Raw genomic sequence first — 24,421 nt, 5'->3', positions numbered from 1 at the left:
TCAATGTCAAACTATAAAAGTTTTAGTAGAAAACATAGAAGTGTTTGCGATCTTGGGTTAGGTGAAGCACTCTTAGATATAATACCAAAAGCATGACCCATAAAGGAAGAAATTAAGTTAGACTTAATTTCTTAAAACTGTCTGCTCCCTGAAAGACACTGCTGAAAGAATAAAGATATGCTTCAGACTGGAAGACAATATATGCCAGCTCAACAATAAGAAAACAAACAACTCAATCCAAAAGAATAGGCAAAACACAGATTGCAAACAAGCCCCTTAAAAGACGCTCAATATCATAAGTCATTCTAAAAAACACAAATTAAAACCACTACCTAAGAACAGCAAAATATAAAAACAACAACTGACAAGTGTTGTCAAGGATGCAGAACAACTGGAACTCTCATAGATTGCTGGTTAGAATGAAAAATGTTATGGCTACTCTGGAAAACAGTTTGGCAATTTCTTATAAAGTTAAACAGACATTTACCATACCGCCCATTAATCTCACTCCTAGGTATTCACCCCAGAAATGTGAAAACTTATAGTCACACAAAAAACTGTAAATAAGTATTCATAGTAGCTCTATTCCTAATCACCCCAAACTGGAAACAATGCAATTGTCCAACAGGTGAATGGATAAACACTGTGGTACATTCATATAGTGGACTACAACTCAGCAATAAAACGAAATGAACTACTGATACATGCATAACATTGATGAATCTCAAAAGCATTATGCTGAGTAAAGAAGCCAATCTCCAAAAGATACATACTATAATTGCATTTATATGACATTGTGGAAAACACCAAACTACAGAGATGGAGAACAGATCAATACTTGCCAGGGATAAGGGATGGGTGGAGAGTTTGACTACAAAGGGTCAGCATGAGGAAATTTTTTTGGAGTGATGGAATTGTTCTGAATCCTGACTGTGACAGCAGTGGTTACACAAATTTATATACGTGTTAAAACTCGTGAAATGTACACCGAGAAAAGGTACAATCATTCCTCAGTATCTGAGGGGAATTGTTTCCAGGACCACCCATGAATACCAAAATCCACGGATGTGCAAGTCCCTTATATCAAATAGCATAGTATTTGCATATATATTATGCACAAACTCCTGTATACTTTAAGTCATCTCTAGGTTATTTATAATAATGCAATGTAAATGCTATGTAAATAGCTGTAAATACAATGTAAATGCTATGTAAGTAGTTACCAGCGCAGGACAAATTCAAGTTTTGCTGTTTGGAAGTTCCAGGAAAACTGTTCCCCCTGAATATTCTCAATCCATGGTTGCTTGAATCCACTGATGTAGAACCCGTGGATACAGAGGGCTGACTGTATTTTGCACATACTTTTTTTTAATAAAAACCATGGTAAAGAGGCAAATGAAAACACTTGAGAACAGGATGCTTTGTCTTCAAATAAACCATTGGGTTCAATTTCAATATTTATTAATTTACTCAAATTTTGAAGAAAGATCTCATACTGCTTATAGAAGTTCCAGGGATTAAATCCATTTTGTCAACCAAGCCAAGAAAGACAGGGGCATAGAGGCAATTTCAAACTCTCAGACTTCAGTTTTAACAGAACAAATCATCAATCCATGGAGTGGAGAGCCAGATAAAAAAAATGAAACTCAAACCACATACCAGTATTAAAAACTGAGAGTCGACTTTTAAAGTCTAAACTTTCCATTAATCTCAGAAATTAAATCCCATAAGAATCATGACTCATCAAGCATTCCTCTCCCTTCTTCAGATATATAGATTATTTTTTCCTCTTTAAAATACTGAAGAAATTACTTACAGCTTTAAGGGTAAGATCACACTGGAAAACGAGTTTCCGGAGTTGTGTTAAAATTTCTCTTTTGGTATTTTCTAGATCATTTCGTCTTTCTTCAACATTTGTCACACAAACTTTGTAGAGTTCATTTGCTTCTTCTACCTTCAGGAGTATCAGAGAAAAAAGTGACACTGGTTCACTGAATCTATATTTTAAAACAAATGCTTACTCTAGTACGGCTTGATTTAAATAATTGAAAAGGCTTATGCATGAAAGTTCTGAAATATTCTATAGTTTAAGTAGAATATTTCTAAAAAGAAATATTCTGTTTTGGTCAGCAATTCAAGGACACTTGTCTTTTATCAATAGTCAAGTATGATTTACAATTAGTACACTGTCTATAAAATCAACATCCACTTCTATTTAATAGCCTCTTCTATTTATATTTACCATTTTCTATACATCTTCTTACAGAATTTATCAATTATATTTCACAAATAACACAAAGCTTCAGCCTAGTCTTGCTACCAGGTATTAGAATAAGTACGCATATACACACAGTTGCCTAAATGGTGAACTTTCTGAACTATCAAGTAAAAAATATTAAGATATATCTTTCACAAACAACCCCCAAAATTCAAAAGATAAGCAAAAATCTCTTAGCATAGTGGTTCTCAGAGTGTGGATCCCCGGCAGCAGCAGCACATGGGCACTTAGAAATGCAGGTTGTCTGGGGCCAACCCTAGACCTGCTGAATCAGAAACTCTGGGGATGGGGCCCAGCAGTCTGTTTTAACAAGCCTTCCAGGTGGTCCTGATGCAGGTTAAAGTTTGAGAACCAAAGCCTTAGCAGATTAGTGCTAATTCAATAATAACAAATAACAAAAAAGATGATTACTTTTTGAAGAGCCTCTTCTTCCAGTCTTCGCTTTTTTTCTAGCTGCCTGTTGAGATTTTTTACTAATCCACCACTTGAGCACAGATGCTCCTCTTCTGCACGAAACATGGAAGATTTTGCTTTTTCATATTCATCTTGACGTTGCATGCACAACAATTTTGCCTTTTTAAGAGCAGTCTCTGTTTCAAGCTACACAGAAAAAAAAGAGTATTAAATAAAGAATATGAAAAATTCTAATGTACAGGTTTCTTTAGCATATTCAGCAAGATAGTTAAGACTGAATTTTAGATAAACTATAGAGTAAGATATGCATCTTCCCAGGGTAGATGCTTATAGACTGCAGATGATTTTTAGATGTTCACAAATAGATGAAACTCTACTATAATACTAACCATTTTATTTTGTTCCTGTTTCCAAAGTTCTTTTATTTCTTTCCTTTGTTTTTCCATTTCATTTTTCCTCCCAAGTAGAGGCTGGCAAGGGTATTTTTAAAAAAAGAAAGAGAGAAAAAAGCTGTTTTCTAAAGGTATACTGCTGTTTTTTTTTTTTTAAGTACACTGTATTTATAAATTTTTACCTGCACAAATTTGTTGGCTTGGAGAGCTGCAATTGTTTGTTGTAAAAGGTGACTGCTCTCTATATCATTAAGAAGAGCATTGGTAAATAAAGACTGCAGTGGCATAAACTCCTAGAATTTAAAATTGAAAAGTAAATTTTCCAATAGAAATGTACTAGAGTTCTAGATCCCCCCCACCCCCACCAAACTTCTTCAAAAAGAGAAATTTTTAAGCTTAGATTTTTTTCAGAAAAATGACTATTCATAAATATGACCATATGAGAAAAATACTGAAGAAAATTAACGAAGTTATTCTAAACCTCGTTAGCAAAATTAGTAGCTAACAAGTTAATCAACATTCATATAAAACTGTGGATTTCCTAGTTTCTTCATAATGGGTATCCTTATAAGTTTAAAAAGATTTTATTTTGTCAGTAAAAAGGTTATTTAGCATGTAAGCTCTTTCCTATGTTAAGTACAAAATTTAATCTGATTTTGCAAGGCGCTCATCTGAGTAATCTCTTGGCAGAGGACCCTAGTAGTTCACTGACCACTTACCTGTAGTCCAATGTTAGTTCTAGTTGCCTCTGCCAACTTGACAATATTTCTAGTGGACTCCAATTCTGAAAAGGTCAAAGAAAGCATCAGAAGGTAAATTCAACTTATTTTCCCCCCCCATACTCTAAAATTATTTGTAATCCCCCAATTAAAAAGTGATCACAAATACTAATCTGCAACATGATATGAAGTTATGATTCTTAATTGGTAGTACTCATCAAAATCAACTGGGAAACTTTCAAAACGCACTTGATTAGATCTCACTTCTCTTGGGGAATGGGACCTAGGCCTGTGTATTATCTATTTCTAAGGCTATTCAGGTGAATCTGATGGGCATTCCCTATTAAAAGCAAATAATGTAGTGGAAAGAGCATAGGCTTTGGGTAAATTCTATACATACCCTATACTATATGATCTTAGGCAAATCTGCTGACCTTAGGCAAAACCCATCTCATTTGCCTCCACTGTAAAATGGGGATAATAATCTTGTCTTGCCTACTTCCCAGGGTTTTGGTAAGGATTACATGAGATAATGGATGTTGAAAGCATTTTGTCAACTGTAAAACACTGGGAAAATATTAGCTATTAAGATGTTCCTTATATGTTTCCACTGCCTTCTGATCCGACAGCTACTGTTGTTTTTGTCTCCTTTAACCATATTATCTGATTGCATTTCTTTTCACCCACTAGAGTATGACTTCTTTAAAGGCAAAGACAGTATACTATCTGTCTTGGTGCCCCCAGATCTAGTGGTTGGTCCACATCAATGTTCAATAAGTATATTTACTGTAAGAAGAGTCTTTCCTATTTTAAGAAGAGAAAAATGGGCAATGATTTTATGCACTACAATGAAAGAGCTACTAATTTGGAATCATATTATTTATAGTCTGTAGAACATGAATCACAAACAATTCAGTTCTTATGTTCCAAAGTTAATCAGATGCCCTAAAGGGCAACTCACCCAAGCTCAGCTTCTTTTCAACCCATGAAACTATGTTCTTGGTATATTTTAACCATGTTTTAGCATATGACAAAGCCAATTCTATAGAGTTAGTGTTCTTTAACAGCATGCTGTCTAATTCTATAGGAGAAAAACTTCCTGAAAATAAAAATATCAAGGTAAGTATACATTAAATATGAGCTCATAACTCTAAACAAAGAAGCATTCATATACTAAGATGTTCTTCAATGAAAACTGGTTAAAAAATATGTGACAAATTCATAATTAAAGGGTCACAGTTTAAACTGAAAATAGTTTTAAATTATATTTTTAAATAAATATGTATTTCTATTATTCATCAAGTTACAAGCCCTATATAATTCTTGATCAGTCTCTATCATCCATTATCTATCTACTCTAGCAGGTTTTTTTCCTTAAGTTTTATATGTAAAACTTCACACATCATTCATTTTATGTCTGAAATGAATACTTTAGGTTATTAAGCAAGGAGAGATTAAGTAATCCAAAACATTTATCAAAAGTAACTGTAAAAAGTTTGACTAAAGTTTTAAGTACCTCAAGCATTACCTTTTTCACTGGATGAGTCCACTGATTCCACAGAAACATTTTCAAAAGACTTAAAACACGGAAGAAAACAAATTTAAGATTAGAGCAGAAGATAACAGAACTTTGCTTCAAAATTTTTTCACTCTCATTTGTTACTCTGACATAATTCCTACTAAAGAATTTCAAGCATTTAGAACTCAAAGGGCCTGAGAAATCTGTTTAAATGCCAGAACATTTAATAAGAATTATATAGCTTTTTACAACAGCAGTTCTCAAGGTCCAAGAATGAATAACCTCATTGTTTACTAACAGCATTAGTTAACATTAATGAATCCATTCAAAACTTTAAATTCTGCAGATCTCAAAAATATTAGTCAGCAAGTTATAGAAGCAATCTAAATAGACTGCTATCTAAATAGAAGACAAAGACCTCTCTCTTTCAGCCATCTTTTACCATTTCATTATATGATAAGCTGTCTCTGAAAGTCCACTGGACAGCTTAGTGCAGAACTTTCTATGATGATGGAAATGTTCTATATCTGCACTGTCCAGTAAGGTAGCTAATAGCTACATGTAGCTATATGAGCATTTGAAAAGTGGCTAACTTAAATGAGAATTAAAAATTTAATTTAATGAATTACATGTGACAAGTGGCTACCTTATTGGACAGTGCAGGAAAAGGTTACCTACCGAAATTGTGAGAGTTTATATTTAGTTGGGCAATACGGAGTATGAAGGAATTCAATGCAACAGGAATCAAGTAAAACCTGGGTTTGAAGTCAAGCTCTATCACTCAGTAGCTGTGTAACACTGAGCTATGTATTTATACTCATTTAACTTTGGTTTGCCCTTCTATAAAATGAGGATAAGAACATTACTTCATAAGACTATTTTAAGGATTAAGATGATATAGGTTTAGCACAGTGCATGGTTATCTATTAAGCACTATTAAATAAATGGCAACTATTATTTTAAAAGATATTTTTCAAAACTCTTCATCGAACAAAGTAATTTTATTAGTAGTATATCATCATGGATTTTTAGATTTCAATTTCTAGGGTAAATTAAAAACTGCAAAAAGGAAAAAGTATTATCCTATTAAGAATTAGTATACATGTGCACAACAGAAGTACACGAATAGGAGATATGATTTACACCTAAAATTTAAATTGTTCAGACCCCTTTTACACTGATATAATGTTTTATTACACCTTCTAAATTAGCAGCAAGCTTGAAAATATGAAATTGAGGAAAAATCATAAATAACAGCAAAATATTTAAAGATCTTAAAATTCTTCATCATTCTGATATGGTTTCTACACTATCCTCCTTTAGTCCTTCAGTCACCAAATGGATGACTTCAGAAGTAGTCACAATTGTTTTCTAAGTACTACAGTACATATAACAAATGCCTTAAATAGTCATTCATATTTTGTATTATTTAAGAAAGATCTGTAGTTTTTATATTATTTTGATATAATAACAGGTACTTGGTACATTTCCAAATATTTGTTGAAATCCTTTTGGATTCCAATCCTTTTTGGAAATCCTTAACAGGAAATGATCAACGTATGTCCCTAATGCAGTTTGTTTAAATATCTTGCATTTGGTGAAAAAATTTTAGTCAAATGAAAATATTACTACTACAATTAGTACAAATCTTTAAAGCAATATTCTACATACATTCCTAATGCTATTTTATTTCATAGCAATTTTTCTTCCAGTTAGGAATCAGAACCCCAATTCTCTAACATACTTATAAGGATGCTCTCAGGGAGAATTCAGACCTTCAGTTCTGTTAGTAAGTGTTTCATGGTAACAAACAAACTGTAGGATGTGTGAAAAGATTAACACCCTCTTTACTTCTTGCATCATTTTTCTACCAGTCTTAAAATCTGCGACAATGTCAGGAAGGAAAAACAGCTATGAATTACTTACTAAAATTTTGGACCATAGACATATAGGTTCATTACATAAGACACTATAAAATTACCAGCTATGTTTTTTTTTAAATGATGGTTCCACTTCAAAAGTACAATTAAATTTTTGGTCCAGAAACTGACCATAATTTATCATATTTAAAATGAACTGAGCTGTTTCTTTTTTTGCTAAACTAAACAACTATCAAAGACTAATGCTGAGATTAAGATTAGGATATTATTAAAATATTAAGTTAAAAACATTAAAATCTTTGCTTTCATACAAACTTGGCCTACCTTACTTTCCCGGGAAACAGGCAGTCGCAATAATGAATCATTGCCTACATCTCCCATGAGGAAGTTTGTCAGGCTATCCAGGGGAATTTTAAAAAAAAGAAATGGAAATAAACAAGTCATGACATAGCTCTGTCACAAGCTTTACATTCAACATGTCATCTAGGTTAAATTTTTTAAAAGTAAGAACCTTAGAAATAAACTGCTAGGAATCTATCCACATAAACCACATAGTCACTTGCAAATGGATGTTGCTTCTAAACAGCTATAAACACCTCCAAATACACCAGTAAAGCAACACAGAATGTAGCTTTTCTGAAGTTGTGATAATATTTCATGCTAGTTAATACTTTACTTTGCATGTATGTACTAAATTATTGTGACATACTCTCAATGAGACATCTAGGCCCTAATTTCTTTAAATGACAGTCCTCTACTTACATATTTCCAAAGGTAAAGGCCAAGGTTTCAATGGAAGAAAACACTTCTCTGAAGAGATCATTTTTGTTTTCTTCATTTACTTCTGTGAAGTTCACAGCTTTAAGGAAAAGTTGGTTATAATAAATGAGGAGAAAATACTTTAAACTACTTTTATACAAAGTCATTTAATCCCTTAAAAATCCATCATTACTACTAGAAGCATTAGAAGATTCAGAAACTGAAAAGCCTAATACACAAAATAAATATGATGTTCATTAAAGAAATCATACAAAAGAATCACCTTGCATAAAAGTAGCCAGCATTCCAACCTGACTGCTCCACACATTACATAATTTGACACATCTAAAAAGTGACTCAATGTGAAATCAATTGATCTTGAGTCACGCAGTCCATGTTACACCAGCCTTCTCTCATTAAGAGTGCTCCGTATTTTTTTCTCTTGCTTATTGCTTCACAGCATTTTTTAAAAACAGCTAAATGCACTGTTTAAGTCACTTAAGTCAATATGAAGTACATTTTCCACTACAAATTACCAATATTTGAAATCACATATACATTTGACATAGCATAAAACCTATATACAAAGCATAGCAATTAAAAACACACAAAGCTTTAAAATTTTTAAATTCCTATTTATTTATATCCTTATTTCTTATAGGGTCTTGGGCTCTGAGGTCCATTTTAATTGATACATAGCTGTCTTTTGTTTATCACAGGGACAGTCTAACATTTTGCATTTTGTTAAAATTATGAAACATAACTGAAAAAGGTTTCTTATCATAACTTCATCTGTATGCACCTTTGTTAAAAGCCCAGATACAATCTACAGAGACAAAATCTGAGGGTTGAATAGGTAAATTTTTTAAAGTAACTCATTCTACTCAGATTGAGTTTAAGGAGCAACCGGCTCCCTGTAACCCACCCTCCCTAGGATCCTTGCCAATAACTGGAAGGAGAGAAACCAAGTGGAGAGGAAGCTATCCTTTGTTTTAAAACATAGTTGTTCTTAAGCTTGTCTGCACATCAGAATTGCTTATGCAGCTTTAGAAACAAAGTGTGAGTCCCAGCACCAAAGATTCAGATTTCAGAGGCCTGGTGAAGCACATATATTTGTTCAAAAGCTCTCCCAGGTGATTCTAATGTGCAACTAGGGTTGAAAATGTTTCCTGGAAAGCCAGGATTCCTAAGCAGGGATGAATTAAACCTTAAGCCTGGAAGCCTCATGAAATTACAACCAAGATTTTACACGCCTTTGTAGATATGAGGGGGTAAGGTCCACACCTTTAATCAGATTCTTCTAAATATCCCTGATACAAACAAGAAGAAAAACTTAAGAACCGCCATAAATAATTTAAAAAATATTTTTTGATTTCTGCTCTGGTCAAGATGGAAAAACAGGCTTATATATCTGAAACAACTAAAAGAAATCTGTACAAAATATACGAAACAGCAGTTTTCATGACATTAGCTATCAGGCCACACAGAACAAAAATCCTAACAGACAAGAAACAAACATGGTGAGCTCTACAACTGCCCCAAGCCTACTGCCTAATAACACACAAAGATTTCTAAGCAAAGGAAACTACCAGAGATAAAGAAGGTCATCTTATAATGATGGATTCAATTCATCAAGAGGACACAATCTTATACATTTATGCACCTAACAAACAACTTCAAAATGCATGAAGCGAAAACTAATAGAACTGAAATGACAAATTCACAACTACAGCCAGAGATTTCAAAAACCCTCTCTCAATAATTGACAGAACATGTAGACAGAAAATCAGTAAAGTATGTGAAAGCCTTCAACAATACTATCAGCCACCTTGACGAGACCGGCATTTAAAGAACACTCTACCCAATGACAGCAAAATACATGTTCTTTTCAAACACACACTGAATATTTACCAAGATGGACCATATTATGGGCCATAAAACAAGTCTCAATGGGTTTAAAAGGATTCAAGTCAGGTAAAGTATGTTCTGTGACTAGATGGAATTAAATTATAAAAATCTCTGGAAGAATCCTCAAATATTAGGAAACTAACACACTTCTAAATAAACCATGGATCAAAGAAGAAAAAGGGAAATTAGAAAGTATTTTGAATACAATGAAAATGAAAACACAACATATAAATATTGGTGAAGGTGGTGGCAGAGAGGCACAGAAGGGAGGGATGACAAAGGGACATGCATTACCTGGATTGTGATGGTTTCACAAGAGTATGCATATCAAAACTGATCAAATTGTACCCTTAATTTAAATATGTGCAGTTTATTTTAAGTCAATTATACCTCAATAATGCTGTTTTTAAAACTGCACTTGAAAGTAGACTTTAAATGTAATTTATAATGTAATACCAGCAAAAATGTAAAGCCTACTCCTATTTCCCAACTTTAACCTGTTAGACTTTAAAAAAAAAATACTTTATAACACTTTGCAAAATTCTATAATTATTCTTCTTTTCCTATAAATGTATTTTTCAAAGCACTAAACATGACTGTGAGGTAACTGTAAGTAGTGAAATAATTCTAAGTAGTAAAAAGACAATTATTTGAACCATCTTCAACCATTATCTTCATCCCTACTCAAATGAGGTTACAGCCATCTAATGAAAATTCCTATTACGGCTCTTGCTTCTACTTCAAAACAGCTCTAACAGCTCTATACTTCTAATATCCTTTCATTTTTTTGCTCCTGTCCAGTGTTTCAAAGAAAAGTCTTTGGCTCCTTTCCAATAATAAATCTTCCCATTCTCTCCCGCATTCTCCAAAACCCTTACCACCATTACTCCTCCCTCATAACTTCACTATCTCCTACTAACGGACATTTTTTCTTGTGCTACTAACAACATACCCAAATCTTTTCTACAGGAAAAAAATTAAATTTATCATATTTCTTCTTAAAGCTACCATCCTATCTAATTCAGCATTTCTTTACTACTAAAACTTTATAAATAGATAATGACAATTCACCAGGATTTGGCTTTTCATCCAGTTTGATGGTTAGCAGGGGTTGGAAAACATTTTCTGTAAAGGGCTAGATAGTGAGTATTTTAGACTTTTCAGGCTACACAATCTGTTGCAACTATTCAACTCTGTATAAAGTAGCCAAACATAAACAAATAAGAGTAGTTGTTTCCGATAAAACTTTATTTACAGAAACAGGCAGCAGGCCAGATTTGGCCCACTGGTAGTAGTTTGTGCACCCCTGGTTAAAAGGATGGGTTCCAAAGCCAGTCTGCCTAGGTTAAATCCTAAATCTGCCTCTTAACGAGGTTAAGTAACTTAACTGCTCTGTTCTTCAGTTTCCTCATTTATAAAATGGGGATAATAATATGTATTTTGAGAAACACTGTGAAGATTTAATGAACTTAGAACAGAGCTTGTTACATAGAAAATGCTCAATAAATGTTAGTTATTTTCACTCAATACCACTGAACAACACTGTCAACAATAACCTCCAACTGTTTTAGTCAAACTTGGAAGTCTTTTTCCTTCTAAGTTTTCATCCTACTTCACTGTTCTGCAACTCTGAACAACTCTACCACTTCATACATATGCAACCTTGGACAAATCACTCTATGTCCCAGCTTTCTTATCTGCAAAATGGGAGTCGATATAATAATAATTTGCTGTGAAGATTAATGGGTAATCCATGTAAAGAGCTTAACAGCATCTGGCATACAGTAAGTACATCCTCAATATATTATGTCAGCTATTATTAATACAAATATTAACCATTTCCTTCTATCTTGAAGCATTTTGCTTAGAAGCAATACATTATAGCAACTAGAAAATGCAAGCCTTCAGAGTTTCAAACCTGAGTTTAAATCTGACCCTTACCACTTCCTGTGTTACTCTGGATACATCACCTAACTTCAATTTCCCCATATGTAAAATGGCGTGTTACTGAAAGGAACAACTGAGAAAACAAATGTAAAACACCTAGGGTACAGTGCTTGGTATTTAGTAAACATGAGCACCCCCATATTCTACATCTGATCTGTGCTTCATACAGTTGTTTCCACTCAGCCGGCAGTTCTCATCTTGGCCTTCTTCTCTATACATTAACCCCAGAGAATCTCATCCACTTTCAATACCTTTAACGGAATGAATCCTTAAACTACCTGTCTAGTTTTACCCTCTGAGCTCCAGACCCATATTTTCGATGGTCTGTTTGATACATTCCTCCCCCTATTTCCCAATCTTTACCCACCAGCACTGCAATCTGAACATGTACTAAACTGAACTCTCATCTCTTCCTATCTACTCTGCCCCTCAAGCCTACTCTCTTCCGTACATTCCTTAGCTCATTAGTTTTGCTTCCAAAATGCCTCTAACTTTTTTTTCTTTCTTTCCATTCCCATTGACACTTAGTTCAAAGGCCATATTTTACTTCTAGTTTGGACTATTTACCAACCTGCTAAGTGGCCTCTCTGTCTCCACTCTCTCCCCTCTACTAGCTGACCTTCGAAATCAAATCAAGATTTTGCTTAAAGTTTAAATAATTGTCTCCCTTGGGTTCCCTATTAAGTCACAACAATGAGCACTAAGACACATTTAGTATCTCTTTAAGAAAACACATGAATAGCTTTCATACATATAACCTATTAGAACAGCAACTTTCAAACAGTTTTACCACAACCTTCGGTAAGAAATACATATCACATCATGACCAAGTATACCATATACACATAATAGTTATCAGTTACATAACACCTACAAAGTTTCTGAAATATCCTTAAGTCTTATACAATGAGTGTTACACTCTGATTTTTCTTTTCTATTCTCTTTCATATTTTAAAATGCTGGTTACAATTCACTAACTCGATGTCATAAATCAAAAGCCAAAGTTTGAAAACCACCGAATTAAAAGATATAATGGAAGAAAATTTTCACCATTTGCACAGGGAAAATTCCTTAGGGAGAAAAACAAAACAAAAGCTACAAGATTTATAAACTGAAAACTTCACATTGCTTCTGAGAAACAAAAAAAGACACCCTGAAGAACTTAAATGCATACCATATTCTCAGATAAAAATGCTAAGTATATAAATTCTCCTTAATTTTATTTATAAATTTAATTATAAATTAACTATAATTTATACATTCATAAACTTAACTATAAATTAATTTATAAATTTACATATTTAACTCAAATCACCCTCAAAATACCAATAGGTATTTTTTGGAACTAGACAAGCCAATTCAAAAATCTTGATGGAAAAATAAAAACCTGAACAAAAAGAGTAATGGAAAGAGAAGCTACCCCAACCAGACACTAAAACATACTATAAAACCACAATGAAGACAGTATGGTACTGGCACATAACTAAACAAATCAAGGGGACAGAATAAGGTCCAGAAATAAATATATGTGACAATTTAGTGTGTTTATGATAAAGATGGCATCTCAAACCGATGGGGAAAATATGAATTATTCAATAAATTAGCTAGAAACATAGATACTCTAGAATGTATCAAAGATTTAAATTTAATAAATAACACCATGAAAACATTAAAAGAAAAAACAGTGGAGAATGCTACTATAATCTCCAAGCAGGGAAATCCTTCCCTAATACTCAGAAAGCATACAAAAGGCACAAAAGGGCTTCCCTGGTGGCGCAGTGGTTGAGAGTCCGCCTGCCGATGCAGGGGACACAGGTTCGTGCCCCGGTCCAGGAAGATCCCACGCGCCGTGGAGCGGCTGGGCCCGTGAGCCATGGCCGCTGAGCCTGTGCGTCCGGAGCCTGTGCTCCGCAACGGGAGAGGCCACAACAGTGAGAGGCCCGCGTACCGCAAAAAAAAAAAAAAAAAAAAGGCACATAGAAGATTGAGATAGAAATGCAAAATAAAACAAAATACCATAAGCAAATCAAAAGATAAAAAAACAAACTAAAGAAAATCTGCAACTTATATCAAAAATTAAGGGCTAATTTCACTTATATGAAGTTTCTATAAATCAATACTAAAAAAAGACCAACTATCAAGAAAAAAATAAACAGTCAAGTCACATAAAAGGATATGCAAATGACTGCAACATATTAAAAGATACTCAACTGTACTCAAAATGAGGCAAATGCAAATCAAATCTATACTGAGATACCAGTTTTTACTATCAGATTGGATAACAAAGTTTGGTAACCAGCTTTGCTGGCAAAGGGGTAGGAAATCAGCTTCTTCAGCACGGCTATCAGAAGGACAGAACCTCTACAGAGGGCGTTTAGCAATATACAAAATATAAATGCACATGCGCTCTGTTCCAGTAACTACCCACCTAGGAATATACAGGGCTATTCATTGAAGCACTGTTTGTAACCAAAAAAAACTGGAAACAATCCAAACATCTATTAGTAGTGAACTGGTTAAATTAATTATAGTACATCAGTATAATGGATTATCATGCAGCTTTGAAAAAACAAAACAAATAACAACAAAAGAAGACAACTTTTTATATACAGATAACTCAGAACAATGAGGAAGGAACAGAATGCTACCCTTTGTGTAAAGGAGAGAACATATTGTGTTTGCTTCTATATGTGTATAATGTCTCTGGAAAGATACACAAAAAACTAGTAATAGCTGTTGCTTATCTAGGGAAAGGAATGGTGGCTAAGGTCTGAGGTAGAAAGACACTTCACTGTTTGAATACTCTTTTACACCGTTTGCACTATGAATCACGTGAATGAATTGCCTATTAAAAAAGCTTCAAAACAGAAAGAAAACATGAGGCATCTACAATTTTGGATGCATAATTAAAGCTTATTTTTCTTTTTTGTTTCCAAATTTTAAATATAGGGCAAAATACAAATCATGAAAAACCTTAAAAATGGTCCTTTTAAATTATATTACAAATAAGGTTTACCAGAATACTTCTAAATGATGAAAACACAAATACTAAGTACACAATAAATTACTGAGAGCTACGATGCCTTCACCTACTTCACAAATAAGCTGTATCTCTCTTACCATATTGCAAATATTTTGTAAGACTGAACTTCCTGCTTGGAAACAAGAGGAGACACAGGAAATACAAATCACTATTAGAATGAATGGGGAAAAGCTAAGGATTCTTCTTTTAAAGTTATTAAAAGGTAAATTCTACATTTAAAATAAAAAATAAGAGATGTTAAAAGATTCCAAGTTTATTCCAACGCACTTATTCTTATTATGCATAGGAAGTGGATCGATTTCATGCATTCAAACCTGCAGCAGCACAAATAAGATTATACCTCCCTGATCTAAAGTTATCACTCTGTATATGTTATTTTTTAATGGTTTGGTATGTTTGCAAAATGCATCTGACAGTTGCAAGATCTCCAAAGCAAGTCAGGTTACCACTGTTTTTTAAATGTAATTAGGAGGTTAAGACAAAATGATCACATTCCTGACAGCTTTCTGATCATAATATACAATAGTTTTTAAGTTTTCCTCTTTAATATAGAAGTAAAAATGTACCTTTGTAAGTTTTTTGAAAACATGAAAGTAGACAGCGTATCCAAAACATTCAGATTGCCACAAGATAGACATTCAAAAATGATTTCTACCTCCCCCTTGCCTTTCCAGGGTTTGAAAACAAAATTACCATTCAATGAAAGAATTAAATAAGCTCCAATTTGACATCAATTTTCCACGTTACTGAATATTTTTCATTTGGGTTATCAATGATATTTTTACATGGCCTCAACAATAAGATGGGGGGTGGTTTATTTAAAAACTTAAACTTACACCAAAGAAAGCACAATTTTTAAAGTTTTCTAGCATCATGGAGTCCTACTGAAACAGAGTAAGTTCCCCAACAACAAAGTAAGTTTTAAAATTTCATCCAACAAAAAAGTAAAATCGTAACAATAATTCCAAGAGTAAAGACAGTCTTAGAGGGAAATAATACTCAAAAGATTGCTTTACCTCAAAGAAAAAAAGATCTATAAGGCAGCTGAGAGGCCACTTTCTTCAAGTCTGTTTCTGGAATGTGGACATCAACAGACACACTCCTTCCCCAGGACATCCTGACTGCACACAATAGCTACTGACAACAATTGAATGAACTGTGGTGCTATTTCCAAGCATGGAAATTTTACTATCTACAGACACAAATTTCCCTAACTTAAGTTAAATTGCACTTACAAACAATCTATTTTAAAACAAATTTGGTTACTAAGCATTTTTAAGAGGCACAACAGAAGCTATCCATTTTGAAGCCATCTACATTTTTTTCAGTGCTTGAAATACAGAAAAAAGAGAACCATGCAAACATGATTAATCTACATAAAAAGTAGGGAAGGCAGTTCTTAAGTATATGGACTATATTTTATTGACAAGGTTTTTATTTTCTCTTCCTGCCTCATCCCCTTGACACTTGCCCTTTACCCTCTCTACATGTGAGTATGTTCATTAATCACATCCTGTTCTTCACATCCAGAATTCTCACACAAGCACCCTTTATCACAGTGCCAATCCCCACTCTAACCCCATTAATGCCCACCTGACCTTTGAGACTCAGGACAGGTAATCCCTTTGCCCAAAGAAGCCTTTTGTTTCCTTACTCAACCCATGGTGACTCACTTTTGTTAAACATTTTAATTCATATTACCTATCAGATTGACATTTAACACTGACAATCACTTCCTAGAATATGACACTTCTAAAATTCCATAACATCTTTCTCCAGATCATCTCCCTACTTCTTTAGTGTTTTCCAGGTTCCTCTATCTTCCCTCTGTCCCTGGGATCTCATACTCAGTCCTCTACTTAGTTTGTACACTCTGAGTTGGTGTCATCCTCTTGCATCACCACCCACAGACCAACAACACTCAAGTCCACGTGCTCAACTCCAAACTTCAACTTAATCCCTAACATTCAACCTGTCCTATGTTTCTTCAACAGCCATCCCCTCTCCTGTGACAAGCACATTCCACGACTACCACACCCCAGCTTCTGCCTTAAATCAGACTATTAACCCTCATCTAGCCCATTATTTCTAACAATCTCCTAACTGAACTTCCTAGTTCCAGTCACATTCTTCTCAATCTTTATATAATCTTCACCCTCAATCTTTATATAATGCAGCCTAGGATAACAGATTCTAACAATTTTTGGTGGCAAATCATTTCTTCAAAGGATAATGTCCCAATTCTTACTTCTTTTAGCACATGTAATATATATACACACACATATATATATACACATATACATACACATATATGATAAACTTATTTTCCAATTTTAGTTTCATTTTTCCACATTTGAAAATAAGGTCCCAATTAAGTCTTCTTTTTCTCCATTTGTCTCCCTCCTTTAAGTGGAATAACTACAAATGGCCATTTTCCAGCACCAGCTGTCCTCAGATAACAAAGACTTTTTGTACCCTAATAACCTACTTCAAAAGAGCATATATTCTTTCAAAAACTCAAAAATTGTAAACCACAGTTGTTCAGTTCATTTCAGTTAGCATTTTTAGAGTGTTTCCTGCCAAATAAAGTTTTAATTTTTAAAAGAAAGAGAATTTTAGGTGTGATTCAGTGGGGATATTTAAATACCAAAGTGTATATAACTCCTACTGATACACATCATATAGATGCCAAGAGAGATGGTTCTATAACCATTATAAACGAAAATGTATCACCTGGATCCTTTTTGCCCATGCCAACCCACTGCTAATATTATCTTTCTTACCTTTCACTTTTGCAGCAAGCATTTCTGCAGCATTTTGAAGGTCAACAGAATTGAGGTTCTGATGTTTATTCATTACAGACTTTAAAACACGAAGAAGTTCGTCCAGACGTATATGAATGACTTCTTTAAAACAGTCTTAAGAAAAAAAAAATTTTTTTAATTTGTTAAATCAACCATTTTGAAGCACATTTCAGGTAGAAGCAGCGGCTCCACAACTTTTGCCTACTGTATGTTCACTTTTATTTTCACTACTGCAATTATATGCAATTTATTTAGCCTTCAAAAATCCATAATCATTTTAATTCATTAAAGATTTCAAAGTCACTCACAGTCATGGTCAACTTAGCACTACCTTTTTCAGTTTTCTCAGTCTAAATGTGCTCTCCAGATTTCCCTTGGGGCAACTTTACAAGTTTTTCCTGTCTTACAGTTTTTACTATAATATACTTTTTAATATATATGGTAACAGAGTTAAAGCCCTATAATGCCTGAATATTAACTAATATTAAATAGCACTTACATGTTAAGTTTCTATGTTAAGAATTGACTCTTTGCATTAAGATATTAGAAATGAGCAACTCACAGGCATATATATAAGGACCACCACCTGACCTGCACATCTTTAAAACTGTGATATAATTTACATACAATAAAATGCATAGATCTTTATATGGTTCAATGAAATTCTGTACTTTTTAGAAAAATTGAAATAATTGCCAATGATGAAAAATTGGGGGATCATTACAAAAGCTCCAGATTTATGCCTACTCTTGAAAAATCAAAATCTGGTTATACCAGGCCCACATCCACCTTGGCCACAAGCAGCTGAAACAGAGCAGTACTGCTCTCTTAGGTGTGCTTCTTTCCCAGTCCCTACCTGCCTAGCCCTAGTCTGCTCTACCCATTTTACAGCAGCCCTGGTCAGAGGGACACAGACAATGTTTTATAACCCCTGGAAATAAGGTGACCATATAATTTATCTTCCAAACCAAAATACTCTAGCAAGAGAAAAGGTGGGTACTACTCATAATCATGCCAGCAAACAGGCATATCCCTGGATCACCATCCCAGGCAAACCAGAAAGTATAGTCATCCTAACCTGTAAAACCCCTGAAGTAGGGACTTCCCCAGTGGTCCAGTGGTAAAGAGTCCGCCTCCCAACGCAGGGGACGTGAGTTCAACTCCTGGTCGGGGAACTAAGATACCCACATGCCGTGGGGCAACTAAGCCCACACGCCACAACTACTGAGCCCGCATGCCACAACTACTGAGCCCGCGTGCCACAACTAGAGAGAAGCCCACACGCTGCAATGAAGAGCCCACACGCCACAATGAAGAGCCCACGTGCCGCAACAAAGACCCGACACAGCCAAAAACAAAGAAATAATTTTTTAAAAAACCCTGAAGTAATCCTCAAAAGTTTGAAAAGACAACCACCTGAAATACAATACTCTGATGTAATGTTCACTTCTATAACCTTACACATAGCACTAGTGTTTAACAATGGCACATTTATTAAGTGCTTCCTATGTACCAGGCACTGTTAAAAGCACTTAAAACCTATTATCTCATTTAATTTTCACATTTCTATTAAGTAGATGATTTTTTAAATCTCCATCATACAGATGAGAAAGCTGAGGCAAACCTAAGTTTACCAAGTCAGAATTTGAACCCAGAGAGTATAATTCTAGAAGCTAAGCTCTTAATACTGTCTCCCTATTGAAAGAGCTTAAAAAACAATCAAAAACATTTCTTAAAAGAGTGTTTTAGGGCTTCCCTGGTGGCTCAGTGGTTGAGAGTCCGCCTGCTAGTGCAGGGGACGTGGGTTCGAGCCCTGGTCTGGGGGGATCCCACATGCCGCGGAGCAACTAGGCCCGTGGGCCACTACTGCTGAGCCTGCGCGTCTGGAGCCTGTGCTCTGCAACGAGAGGCCGCGATAGTGAGGGGCCCGCACACTGCGATGAAGGGTGGCCCCTGCTTGCCGCAGCTAGAGAAAGCCCTCGCGCAGAAATGAAGACCCAACACAGCAAAATAAATAAATTAATTAATTAATAAAACTCCTACCCCCAATATCAAAAAAAAGAGTAAGATGCTGATTTAAATTAAAAAACAAATGTTTTATAATTATGCAATTTTTCCCAGAAATGTTAAAAGATAATCACTAGAAAAACTGTCTATAGGATAAAAAACAAAAACAAGTAATTCTATCATCTATCAAATATTCCACTCATTAACAGCATTATCAAGAGAGAGAAATAAGTAGTATAAGAGAAGCAGGCAAGGTGAGTGCAAGGTGGGGAGCTGGGTATATTAGGGCAAAGAGTATCCCAGGAAGGGGTAAAGAAAGAATAGTTCAAGTAGTGATGGCAGGAGAGAGAATAGAGTGCCTTCAGGAAAAAATCCAACTCATTCATCCAAAAACTTTAATAATAGAAAAAGAAACACAGGCGATTAGGTGCTGGCTTAAGCAGCTTTGGAAGTGACTGGAGTCTATAAGATTAAAGGCAAAGGAAATGCACATAAGCACTGTACTCTAGTTGAGAAAGTGTTTTCAATGAAGATTCAGGTGAAAAATGTTGATATTGCTATACATGTATCCTGGAAGTGAATAACTAGGTAACTGGATGGTGGATGGTGGGAGCCAGGAATCTCACTGTTGGAATGGAAACTTACAAATAAGCAGGGAGAGGAGGCTATAATGATCCATGTGGTGATAGATTAGAGTTGGATACTTCTGTAAGAATTCGTATTTAGTTTATCATAGATATAGGTGGCTAGAAATATTTATAGATGTGTGTATATATACAGGTTAGTACACATACATATATTTCTTTTCTTCATCAGGTGAAAGGGCCTAAAAGAAATGATGCCCCAGTAGCAACAAACATACCTAGCACCCTGATCTTGGCTTCTAATACCATTCTCCAATAAAAGGAACCAGGGCTCCTTAGAGAAATGGCTGGTTCTAGGACTGTGTCAGAAAATACACAAGATGAGTTAGGAGCATCTTGTAATGCCAGAAAGTAAGAGCTTAAAAAAAAAAAACCCTCACACTGAAGAGGGTATGCCAAGGGTGCACAGGAACCAACTGAAAGACCTCCCAATGGCCAAAGGTGGAAAAATTTGAGCAATAAATTTAAAAAGTGGCACTGGATTATAACTCAAAGTATAAAGTAAATATCCATGAGTACATATTGATACAAATAAACGTCTGAATAAATTAATAAATGGAAGGAAAGAGACAACTCTCTTGTATAAAAGAATTCCTAATAATTTATATAGATATTTTGTCCTCAAGGAGGTGAAGCATGTGCACAGTGACTTCCTTCCGAAGAGTACAACATGGAAAGGGGGACGAAAAGATTAAACTGAACAAACTTGACAACTACTTCTTATGACAGGTGATCAAGGTCACCATTAACAGTGATAAATCATGTACTCTTGATAATGACATAAGAAATATGTCACTTTACATCTGTTAGCTTCTTCTCAGTATCCCATAACACCAGTCTAATCATGAGAAAAACATCAGACAAATTCTAATCAAGGCGCATCCGGGACTTCCCTGGTGGCGCAGTGGTTAAGAATCCACCTGCCAATGCAGGGGACATGGGTTCAAGCCCTGGTCTGGGAAGATCTCACATGCCGCGGTCACATGCCGTGGAGCAACTAAGTCCGGGCACCACAACTACTGAGCCCGCGCTCTGCAACAAGAGAAGCCACTGCACCACGACGAAGAGTAGCCCCTGCTCGCCACAACTAAAGGCCGCGCGCAACAACGAAAACCCAAGGCAGCCAAAAAAAAAAAAAAAGGCACATCCTACAGAATACCTGACCAGTACTCCTTAAAACTGTCAAGGTCATCAAAAATAAGGAAAGTTTGAGAAACTGTCATAACTAAGGAGAGCTTAAAGAGACACGACAATTAAATGTAATGATACAATTCTGGAAGGGAAAAAGGACATTAGAAACAATTTATGGAAATCTGAATAAACTATGGGCTTTAATTAATAATAATATATCATTATTATCAAATATTGGTTCATTAACTCTAACAGATGTACCATACTAATGTAAGATGTTAACAAATAGAGGAAACTGGGTGTAGGAGTATATGGGAACTCTGTACTATTTTCTCAATGTTACTGCAAATCTAAAACTGTTCTAAAAATAGTCTAATAAATGAAATAGAAATGGACAAAAGATTTTAGAAATTTTATGTACTGTTGGAATTTTTCCCATAAACATATATTACTTTTATAATTTAAAAATTCATTTATAATTTTTTAATTCCTAAGGAAAATGTAAGCATGTAATTTCAAGAATTATCTTAATTAAATGATCACTATCTATTTTGTCTGTTTTATCACTGTGGATATTAGTTTGGTCGGTTTACTTAGCTGAGGCAATACAGCTTAGTGGTTGGTTAAAAGCGTAGTTTCTAGAAACAGATTGCCTGAATTTGAATTCCAACTCCATGGCTGATAAACCTTGGGCAAGTTACTTACCTCTCTGTGCCTCATTTATAAAAAAAAAAGAAGCTATTGGTAGCTACTTCATAGGGTTGTTGGACTAAATGAGTTAAAACACATAAAGCACTTGGAATAGTGACTGGAACACAGTAAGCCCTCCAGAAATGTTGGCAGCTATTGTTTTTAGTTTATACAGAAGTAGAAATAGGTTAACAACATAGACTAGGTCTGAAATAGAATCAAGTAGCTTCAAAATGAAAGAAACTTCTGGGACAATAATACAATTTGAATACCTATAAAAAATAATATAAATGTATTTTTTCCCAGTTTTGCATTGCAAAGTCTATCCTTTGTTTTATATATATAGTATATATATGTATATATATATATAACTAAATAAAGCTATTTTATGGTAATAGTTCTGCCTACTTGTCAAAACCAAGGCTGAATCTAATGTCATAACGAGTTGTGCTATACTCTTTCTGAAGCCTAATCTATGTTTGCCTTAAAAAAGAGAAAGGTGGAAATTCTCTGGTGGTCCAGTGGTTAGGACTCTGCGCTTTCACTGCTGGGAGCCAAGTTCAATCCCTGGTCAGGGAACTAAGATCCCGCACAGTGTGGTCAAAAAAAAAAAAACGAGAGAGAGAGAAAGGAAAGCCAGTCATTTCTATCCCCTACTGATGTTTCACAATAAAATCTACAGATACTAACATACTGAGGAAATACTAAGTAAAAATACTTTGTCTTATTTTGAGGTCTCAAGACAAAAGAGCTTGATTTTTGTGTGCCAACAACATCAATATTCAAAATCAGGGTTGGATATTAAGCAAGAACTACAAAATACTAATGGTTTAAATGCCTAAATAAACCAAGTTAGTAAATTCTGGTCTTCTCAGAGGCAAGGAAATTAACTATGTGGAATAAACATATTTCAAAATTATTATAGTGTTTTTGTACGTTTTAAAAACATATTATTATACGTTTTTCAATGTTCCTAGTTTTAATTTCTAACACAGTAAATAGTAACAGATACAGCCCACAAAAACAAAAACTTTTCTGGGTTCTCAATAATTTTTAACAGCATAACGGGTCCTGAGGATTGCTGCTATAATTTTTCTTTAAAATCACTGTAGAACATTCCAATAATTGTCAACATAAATGTTTTACCAATTTGAAATTCTTTTTTTCCTACAAGGAAGCCCTTATAAACAGATACTGAAGTTGTTTCAAAGCAAAATACTAGAAAACAATAACTGAGTTATTTAGTAAGAAATTTCAGAAGTATCTCAAATTACCCTATAAATAAGTCTAATTTCCTGTGATTCAACACATCTCTGAAGCCTATAAGTCAACAGAAATGAACAAGATGGCTAAATTTAACAAGCGTTAATTACAAAGATTCATAAATTCTCCTATGTATTTGAGTAGATGAGTCAACTACTAGGACATCAGTATATTCTGATAATACTTCAGCTGGGACTTTATAAAATAGCAAGCCCTTAATTACGCTTTACGAGTGGTAAAAATGTTCCAATGTTCTATTTTCTTATGGTAGAATAAAGCTACCTCAAATTATTTTTATGAAGCAAAAGCCTCATGAACTTTTTTTTTCAGAAAGCTTTAAATTTAGGCAGCTCCTTCACCAACACTAAATATCCCCACATCAACAGCAGCAGCAATGAACAAAGCAAAAGAGAGAGTAATTTTTCTTCCCTAATACAGAAGAAAGGTAAGTAGCTGATTGGTGTGGTAGAAAACAATAGATTTAAAGTAAGAAACCTGAATTCCAATGTTTGATCTGCCACTTGCTTGAAATGACCATAAACAAAACTCTCAGTTTCTCTGACCTCAGATTCATCATCAGTAAAACAGTTGTTGTGAATATCAAATAAATTAACAGAAATGAAACTGCTTTACAGTCTTAATATATGTAAGCTATTATTACTATTAAATCTGTAAACCATTCAAACTAAATACCTTTGAAAACAGAGTTGTCTCACACAGAATTACACTCAGTAACAAATTACAGTATGGTCCCACAATATTTTGGCTAATGAAAAAGAGACATTAAAGTTAAATTTCAATTTAATTTTATATGTAAAGTCTAAATTAGTAAATTACTTAGAAATAAAATCATAATTAAGAGTATATTTTACAAAAATATTTCTATACCTATCAAGTTATAGTACTTAATTTAGTCATATAATTACCAGGTAATTTTTAAGTTTTATAGTAGTCACGTTGTAAATGTAATAATTCAATTTATACCACAAAGGTATTATATATGCAAATATTATAATGTTCAAC

At 34.3% G+C, this 24,421-nt stretch overlaps 1 protein-coding gene across 4 annotated transcripts in view; it reads right to left on the bottom strand.

Annotated features, from left to right (window-relative positions):
* ARHGAP29 (Rho GTPase activating protein 29) overlaps positions 1-24,421 on the bottom strand; it is a 76,478-nt gene that overhangs the window by 27,556 nt on the left and 24,501 nt on the right. For 2 of the 4 annotated variants that reach the window (XM_082656007.1, XM_082656006.1), the window contains exons 3-12: positions 17,643-17,777; positions 7,965-8,061; positions 7,527-7,599; positions 5,332-5,380; positions 4,765-4,902; positions 3,804-3,868; positions 3,267-3,377; positions 3,082-3,162; positions 2,690-2,878; positions 1,817-1,954 (exon numbers count right to left, since the gene is read on the bottom strand). In XM_082656007.1, coding sequence (XP_082512133.1) covers positions 1,817-1,954; positions 2,690-2,878; positions 3,082-3,162; positions 3,267-3,377; positions 3,804-3,868; positions 4,765-4,902; positions 5,332-5,380; positions 7,527-7,599; positions 7,965-8,061; positions 17,643-17,777 — 1,076 coding nt within the window. Of the gene's footprint in view, positions 1-1,816; positions 1,955-2,689; positions 2,879-3,081; positions 3,163-3,266; positions 3,378-3,803; positions 3,869-4,764; positions 4,903-5,319; positions 5,381-7,526; positions 7,600-7,964; positions 8,062-17,642; positions 17,778-24,421 lie in introns of those variants that run through there. The other 2 variants (XM_082656008.1, XM_082656009.1) reach the window with 2 other exon arrangements.

This window comes from Grampus griseus (genome assembly GCF_964374135.1).
Source record: "Grampus griseus genome assembly, chromosome: 1".
In the NCBI taxonomy this organism is placed as follows: domain Eukaryota; kingdom Metazoa; phylum Chordata; class Mammalia; order Artiodactyla; family Delphinidae; genus Grampus; species Grampus griseus.
Note: the sequence above shows the minus strand (reverse complement) of the source record. Positions and strands in the feature narration are given on the sequence as shown.